Genomic DNA, 8,722 nt, shown 5'->3' on the forward strand with positions numbered 1-8,722 from the left:
ATTTCTTAGAGTTGCCAAAGCCTCATCCACAATGGCGCTCAGCCCTTTGGACCAACTTCCTGCTCATGCTCTCCCTGAGACCCAGGAAGCCAGGTCGCTGAAGCCAACAGAGGTCTGCTTATGTGACCACGGTCAAGCAGAGTGCAGGGACACGGCCCTGATCACACAGTTCCACCTGTAATGACCTGAAATGCAAACCAAAGTAATGGCTCACTTGGGACATTTCACCAGGAACAAAAGCATGTTGCGTACATGGTATGTCCTGGTGTCCCTCAAGAGGGCGGTGAGTTTTCCCACTCATTCCAGAACAAATAATCAATGTGTTGAGGAGGAGGAGAGGTGAAGCCTGGACAGACTGACTTCATGGACCCAGAATGCTGAGATGCCTCATTTGGGAGGAGTCTTGAACTTGGAGACAGCAGCTGCCCTGGGAGCTTCTAGGGGGTGGAACAGAGAGCAGACACACACCCTAGCTATCCACTTCCCAAGCACTGGTCTGCAAGATGTTCCAGTACAAATTGCCCCTGGGGCGTCTGTGCACGACAGATTCGTGTCTGCCACACTGGCAACAGACAAAGCCAAACTCCTAACAGGGGCATTCTCCAGACGACGCTGTGTCCTCAAAGAAATAAAGGCATACACATGCTGTAACAGCATAAGTTCTGTTGCTTGCTTTGGAGAGGGTACTCAAAAGGCCATGCCTTCAAAAATGCCATCTAACAAGAGATTGTGAGTTATAGATCAATTCTCCTGACCATTCACAACGAAAATTAAAGGCCCTAGCTTCCACAGTGGCTCAGTGGTAAAGAATCCATCTGCCAAGGCAGGAAAGTTGGGTTCGATCCCTGGGTCGGGAAGATCCCTTGGTGAATGAAATGGAAACTCACTCCAGTATTCTTGCCTGGAAAACCTATGGACAGAGGAACCTTGTGGGTTACAGTCCACAGGTCGCAAGAGTCAGACACGACTGAGCGACTAAACAACAAGCAGAGGACTCACAGTCTAGTGTGATTACCCAAATCCTGACCCCACAGATAACACTCAGTTCTCCTTCCACTTTCTGGGGGGGGCGGTGCAGAGAGACACTGATGCTGCTGCTGCTGCTAAGTCACTTCAGCCATGTCCGACTGTGCGACCTCATAGACAGCAGCCCACCAGGCTCCTCTGTCCCTGGGATTCTCCAGGCAAGAACACTGGAGTGGGTCGCCATTTCCTTCTCCAGCAGGGAAACACAGATAACCCCAAACCAAGCTCAACAGAAACAGGCTTATGCAGTAAAATCTCACAAACTGTCACCATTAAGAGTCAAAGACACAGACCTAGCCTGTGTAATTTGAGAAGTTAATTTACAGTTTTAGAAGAAAGGTAGTTTTCACTAAACTTAGTAAACTCTATAAACAAAACAAAACAATTCAGTAAAATCCCTGAGTTACTCCAAATGCCTTCTTGATAAAGTCCTGCCCTGCTAACCAAAGATTCTATCACCTGCCAGGAGTGGCATTCCTATGAAAACAAAACGTCAACAAGGACATGACCCCACGTTCCCTGAGAAATACCATGTGCTCTGGGGCTTTTCAAATACTGCAAGTAACCTGTTAGTAAAGCCTCAGTAAGGACACTCCCGGACCACAGCACAGGTGCCCATGACACGCTCACAATCCTTCCCATGCCACCAACAATGGAGCAGAGCTGCCATCAGTGTAGAAGCCTAGCTGCCAACCCTGTCCACATTCTTAAAACCACCTGTGGAGCTCAGTTTGGTGAAAAAAACACAAGCTTGAAAGGCAAGCAATTCCTGCTCACACCCTGGTTTGACAACTACAGATACATAGGCTTGGGTTAGTCAAACCATTCTGGGCCTGTCTCCTGTTTCATTTGGTGACAGCAACTCCGCAGAATTACTGTAAAACGAGATGACACACGGCAGACACAGCAGAGAGCCTGGCACGTAGTGGGTACCAGTCCCCTTTCTGTTTTTTACTTTTTTGACTTGGTCATAGAACTATGTGATTTGACTTTCAAGAAAGCCTGAATGGCAACCCCCCCCTTAACTAGCAATACCGAGTATAGTAATACAAATTACTGTGATTAATCACATGAGTTATACAAAAAAAATTATTAATTTGCCACTAATTCCAGTTCCCCACAGACCTGCGCTTCCATCTGAGAAAACCCAGTGGTTTGGCGAGCAATGTCGAGTACACCAAACCAAGAGAGAGAGTTTAATCAGGAGAGGAGCACCTATTTGTTCTTAGGTACAAGTTGGCATCAGAATTATTCTGCAGACAACAAATGTACCAATTCCAGAGGCCCTTTAACTGTTACTGCTTTGGCCGAATCAGATGACCATTTGTATTTGTTTTTGTTATCTCCTTAAAAATAAAACTCTAATTCTTTTACTGGCCTCCTTCCTCCCACCCTGACCCACGTCCACCCTGCCTATTTGACCGAGCACGGCCCTGCTGCTCAGCGCCCCTCACACGGCCATCACAGCCCAGGGGACCGGGTGAGGAAGGGACAGAGGGAGACTGGTCAGGAACAGTAGAGCAAAGTGCTGGGGAGGCTGATGTCGGGAAAGTATGTCAGGAAGGCTTCCTGGAGGCAGTTACAGAGTGTTGGGAACAGAGTAACCAGGACGGTAGGAAAATGGGCAGGGTGCCCGAGAGGCACAGAGAGGGCCGGGCAGAGAGAGGAGGCCAGGCAGAGTCTGGGCCTGGCCTCAGACCTCAGGCAAGTTATCTAATTTCGGTTTCTTCATCTGTGAGAGTTAAATGAGAATGCGTTTAAAACTATGAGGTGAGGGCTTCCCTGGTGGCTCAGTGGTGAAGAATCTGCCTGCCAATGCAAGAGACACAGGTTTGATCCCTACACTGGGAAGACCCCACATGCCAAGGAACGGCTAGGCCTGTCTGTTCTCAGAACCTGGGAGCCTAAACTACTGAGCCCACATGCCACAACTACTGAAGACCAAACACCACACAGCCCGCGCTCCACAGCAAGAGAAGCCACTGCAATGAGAAGCCTGTGCACGCAACGAAGACCCAGCACAGCCTAAAATAGACAAATCGTTAGAAAATTAATTAGAGCTGTGCAGACAGATGCTTATAAATCTCAACGGTGGAACCTGAAGTAAAACAGCGATCATGTTGGTAGGAAGAAGAGTTTCTATGAACACTTACTTTGAGAGACCCGCACGCTCGAGGAAAATGGGTCATACAGGCCTTCATTCCTTCCAGCGCGGAGAGCTCGCACTATGGGAAGAACAGATGGTCAGGAAGAGCCCAGCGTCCCCAGAAGCCATCCATCTCCACCCCACCACCCCTCAGGGTCTCTTCTCCTTACACTTTTTTTCAGCCCCTCCCTCTTCTCACTTCTTCAATCCCATTCCCCAATCACTTCCCATCAAAGTCTCTAATCCAGTGGGTGTGAATGAGAGCAAGCACTGGAGGGGCCTAGGGTTGAGGGAGCTGAGAGGCGGCTCACCTCCGGTCTGAGGCCCAGCAGGGAGGTGAGGAGGCCGGGGAGGTGGTTCATGGAGATGTCCCGGAAGACTGCAGGAAGCTGGGCCGCATAGCGGAGTAGGTCCTTCAGCACGGTCACAGCCAGCTCCATGGTGGGGGGCGGGTCCTGGGACTAAACAGCACAACAACTCATGCTCCCACCTGGCCTTCAAAGTCACCGAGAGGAGGAGGAACGAGCCACATGACAACATGGAGCTTCCGACAAACTCCACAGTGACCGCCCCCATTCCTGGCAAATCCCCTGGGGACAGAGTGTATCAGCGACACGGAGCAACCGAGTAACACAATCATCCAGAGAAAGGATGTGTGTGCGCACTTTAGTACTGTGGTGTTGGGGTCCTAGGAATGTTCAGGGGTTGGGGGGGGGAAGTAACGAAGCCACGCCTTAAAGATCTCACTGAACAATCTCAAGAGTTTCCTGCTGCTCCCACACTGCAATCCCCTGCTAGGACGGAGAGGAGCACTTCCCGGCCCGAAGTCTCAGCCACAACAGAGCCACCCATCTTGCCAAGCTTGCATGGGGCTGGCTCAAACCTACCCTGAACTCATGGAAGAAAAATGGTTTGAAGTCTGAGGACTTTTCCTAACAAATTAACATATACCTAAGGAAAAAGCATTCAGCACATTACCTCCTGCTAGACCAGTGGCCACATGTCAATGAAACAAACAAGAACCCTTGTGAGAAGTCAGGCTCGGTGGGTCTACCAGCCACAAACGGGCCCCAACACCGTCTGGCACGCCTACTGCGTCTCTCACTGGTTAGCTCCCTCCGCTGCTCAGCTCTTCTCCGGCACCGTCACTTTTGTGTAACCTGACCTACGATTTCAGAGAAGCCTGAAGCCCAGAGATGGGAACTCTCTCAGCTTCCCACCACCAAACTGAAAACTGCATCTTGGCTTCCCGTCTGAGGACAACCCCCCCCGCCCCGACCCCTTCCTCTCAGGACCACCTCACACTGTTAACTAGCCCCCCGTCTCCAGCCCCCTCAGAAGGATTCCTCCTGCTGGCATCTGTGCCTGTTCCCATCCTAAGCATCTCTCCCACCCTGAAAATCCTCGCCTGAGCCCGGGCTCCATGTGCCCGATTTCAGGTGTTGCCGAGCTTCTCTGCCCTACCAGTGGAGCCAGATGTCTTGACAGGATTGTCTTATCTTCCCCAATCCCATGCCTTCTCCCACTCACTGCTCACCCCAGGGCAATCTGGCTTCAGTATCCACTGCTCCGCTTTCTGCCGCCATTCTGGCTCCGTTCTAATCCTGTCTCCACACAGTGGCCAGAGCGGCGTTTCCAAATGAAAATTTGCTCACATCACCACCACCACCAACACTACCTCCTTCCCTCTGCTTAAAACCTTCCATGAATTCCCGCTGTTCCAAGAATAAACACCGAATTTCTTAATATGCCTACACCACCACACACGGCCTAGTCCCCGTCTACCTACTTCCCGAGATGCATCTCGTCAACCCCTGCCACACCCGCCTGCTTAAAATTCTTCAAATGAGTCAAACGCCTTTTCTCTCAGGGCTTTTGCACACTTAGAACACTTCGAAAACTTTCTCAGCCCAATGTACTCCTACTAATCAGAGCAGAAAAGCCCTCCCTGAACCACTGACCCTGATCGCTACACCCACACCACTCTGGTCTGGCTCAGAGTCTCTCGTTAACATGCTTTCAGAGAACTATATTTTTTCTTTACCTCCAGAGCACCTACCACAGTTTAGTTCTTCACATTCATTGTATAATTATTCTCTTCCACTAGAACACAGGTCAGCAAACTCTGGCCTGTGGGTGCCCACAGGCTAAGAATGGTTATTACATTTTTGAAAGGGTTGGAAAACAAACCAACAAAGGAACACTCAGCAACAGAAACCATGGGAATTTCTGGCTGTCCAGTGGAAGGACTCCTCGCTTCCGCTGTAGGGGGCTCAGGTTTGACCCCCGGTAGGGGAACTAAGCGGAGAAGGCAATGGCACCCACTCCAGTACTTTTGCCTAGAAAATCCCATGGAAGGAGGAGCCTGGTAGGCTGCAGTCCATGGGGTCCCTAGAGTCCGACACAACTGAGCGACTTCACTTTCACTTTTCACTTCCGTGCACTGGAGAAGGAAATGGCAACCCACTCCAGTGTTCTTGCCTGGAGAATCCCAGGGACGGGGGAGCCTAGTGGGGTGCCATCTATGGGATCGCAGAGTCAGACACAACTGCAGCAGCAGGGGAACTAAGATCTCACAGCCTATGCAGCACAGCCAAAAAAAAAAAAACCAACCAGAAACCATATATGGTTTGTAAAACCTATAACATTGTACTATCTGGAAACACCTACAAAGTTTCCCAACCCCTGCAAGAGACTCTAAATACCATGAAAGCAGGGTCCAGCTGCATCTCCTACCATCTCTCCACAACTCAGCACACAGCCTGCCATAGGTGCCCAGAACACGCTTGTGGAAGAACTAAGTGGGGATGTCATCAAAGGATGTAAACATAGAAACAAATTTAAATGTTAAAAGAGGAAGAGATCCATGGCTGATTCATGTTGACATATGGCAAAAACCACAATACTGTAAAGTAATTAGCCTCCAATTAAAATTAATTAAAAAAAAGAGGAAGAGAGAAGTAGGGAAAAAAAAATTGGGGAATTCTCTGGCAGTCCAGTGTTTAGGACTCTGAGCTTTCATGGCCGAGTGTGTGGGTTTAGTCCCTGGCTGGAGAACTAAGATTCCCATGAGCCACATGGTGCACAGCCAAAACAATAAAAATACTTTAAATAAATAAATTCTAAAAATCCAACACCTGGAGAAAGGAGCTTCAGAGACGTCACTCATTAGAAGAGCTCACAAGGAAGTGAAACAGTCAGAGGTCACAGTGAGTGTGTGTAAGGTCAGGTGAATTAAAATAACCCAGTGGATAAAAATAACAAAATCTTTAAAAGCATGTATCTATTTGCAGCTTATCCTGCTAGAAAGAACCTGCCCTCGGAACTGAAAGTCTCCCCCACAAAGATGTCGCGCTGCGTCTGAATGGAGACCAGGGCGTGGCTGGGGCAGAGGCGGGGAGTGCCAGGCGGTGGACTTACCTGCAAGATCTGCTGGATGCTGCGCAGCCAGGAGACGCAGTGCTGCTGGAACATCTCCGTGGGGCTCTCCCCCACCAGCAGCGACAGCAGACACAGGCCCTCAAACCTGGTAAGACAGAGCTGAGTGACGACACAGGAGAGGCGGCTAGACTGCAGAGAAAGCCATTCAACGCCCTCTTACTCTCACTGGCCAGAGTGAGACCTGACTCCAGATCCACAGCAGCTTCTCATTCCCGAGATACTCGAGGACTTGGGAGTGAGGCATGGGCGGCAAGGGAAGAAGGGGACAGAAGGTGGGGCGAGGGACTCTTGGAAGCCGCCATAGGTGGGGTTCAATGCAAGTGAGCTCACGAAAAGAATCAAACTCTCCACCTTGGCAATGGAGAAACCTCCTGGCTCCACAGGGTGGTGATGATGGATGGACAGATGGATGGCCCTCTTCCTAAAGAAACATCCCCCCTGAAGAAAAAACAGGGCTAGAGACTTACCGAGTTTTGATAGAACCGAGACGAGCATTACTGAGACCCACCAACGCCCCAACAGCTGAAAGGTTCTGGAGGAAAGAAAACAGTCAGGAACAGGATGCTAAAGACATAGGATTTCTCCAAGCCCGCCCCTGCCCCAGCCCTTCCAGAGCCTGTTCTAAGTCACACCTCCAGTATGGCCTGGAGACCATTCCCCTCAACGCCTTCAGCCTCCGCCCTATTTTCAGTAGGGGGCACACAGCAGCCTGTCCCGTGGGCTTTCCTCAAGTCACATCTCACCTGGCCGCCCCCACTACCCACCCAGCAAATTAGGGCTACGCAGAGGGCTAGTCAGTTTGACTCAGCCTGTCGGCCAGACTTCAAAGACAGGCTCCTGCCCCTGTGTCTCCCAGGACAGCGCTGAGCACAGAGGGGCACCCCTAAATGCACACTGACTGGACATGGAACTCACGACCCCTGACTCCTTCACCCCAAATCCTCCTCCTGGTCTGGCTTCCTTTGAGCCGCTAATGCCCACAGACAAGTCAGCCAGAACCTCCTTCCCACACATCCTGGGAGCCCTGAAAGAGGTCCCCTCTTCAGGGCCCCCACAAGTAACCTCTCCACCCTCTGAAGGGCCAGCCTCCTCTGACAGGCCTGTTATCTTCCTAACCGTTATCTTCACTCATTCTCTCAACAAACACATCTTATACACTGAGTCAGATGAAGGAATCCAGAGCTGAGTAAAAGAAATAATGTCCCTGGTTCTCATGAAGGGAAGTGTTGATTAACAATATTTATTTACCTATTTCCTTAACAATATTTATTTACCTATTTCATGTGAGACATTGTTTGAGGTGCTAGAGAGCTTATATTCTAGTTAGAGGATGCAGAAAATCAACAAGTGACCAAATAAGAAAAAGCATGTTGGATGGTGCCTGGTGCTAAGAGGAAAATAAAGTCAACTGAGGAAGGCAAGGAGAGCCTGGAGTAGGGCAGGCAGACGGCACTTCATGTGGCGCGGGCCCGGGGCCTTCCGTCAGGCCACCTGAGTGGAGGAAAGTTGAGAACAAGATGTCCTGATACACTCACAAGCACTGACAGGAATAGAAAATGGTGTAGCCACTTCAGAAAACAGTCAAGCAGCTCCTCAAAGGTTAAACATCTTTTACGTATGACCCAACAATTCCACTCTGAAGTATATGCCCAAGAGAAATGAAAACATATATTCTCATCAGAACTCATACACGGGGCTTCCCTGGTGGCTCAATGGTAAAGAAACCGCCTGCCAGTGCAGGGCACACAGGTTCAGTCCCTGATCCGGGAAGATCCCACATGCCTCGGAGCAACTAAGCCCATGTGCCACAAGTATTGAGCCTCCGTTCCAAAGCCCAGAAACAGCAACTACCGAAGCCCACCCACTAGAGCCTGTGCTCCGCAACAAAAGAAGCCCCTGCAATGAGAAGCCTGCGCACTGTAACTCAAGAGTAGCCCCTGCTTTCTGCAACTAAAAAGAAAGCCCACACAGCAAAGACCTAGCACAGCCAAAAATAAATAAATAATTAAAAAAAAAAAAAAAAAAAGAACTCGCACACAAACATTCATAGCAGCATTACTCGTAACAGCCAGAAAGTGGAAAGAACCCAAATGTCTATCAGCCATGATT

General features: G+C 49.9%; 1 protein-coding gene across 9 annotated transcripts in view; it reads right to left on the reverse strand.

The window, feature by feature from the left end:
* The window catches only part of PELP1 (proline, glutamate and leucine rich protein 1), a 51,181-nt gene that overhangs the window by 7,924 nt on the left and 34,535 nt on the right, over nt 1–8,722 (reverse strand). For 8 of the 9 annotated variants that reach the window (XM_010847376.1, XM_010847375.1, XM_010847380.1 and 5 more), the window contains 4 exons: nt 7,081–7,145; nt 6,593–6,698; nt 3,484–3,633; nt 3,180–3,251 (listed from right to left, as the gene is read on the reverse strand). In XM_010847376.1, the coding sequence (XP_010845678.1) occupies nt 3,180–3,251; nt 3,484–3,633; nt 6,593–6,698; nt 7,081–7,145 (393 nt within the window). Of the gene's footprint in view, nt 1–3,179; nt 3,252–3,483; nt 3,634–4,709; nt 5,478–6,592; nt 6,699–7,080; nt 7,146–8,722 lie in introns of those variants that run through there. The other variant, XM_010847382.1, reaches the window with a different exon arrangement.

Source organism: Bison bison, unplaced genomic scaffold (assembly GCF_000754665.1).
Source record: "Bison bison bison isolate TAMUID 2011002044 unplaced genomic scaffold, Bison_UMD1.0 scf7180017864249, whole genome shotgun sequence".
NCBI classification, from domain to species: domain Eukaryota; kingdom Metazoa; phylum Chordata; class Mammalia; order Artiodactyla; family Bovidae; genus Bison; species Bison bison.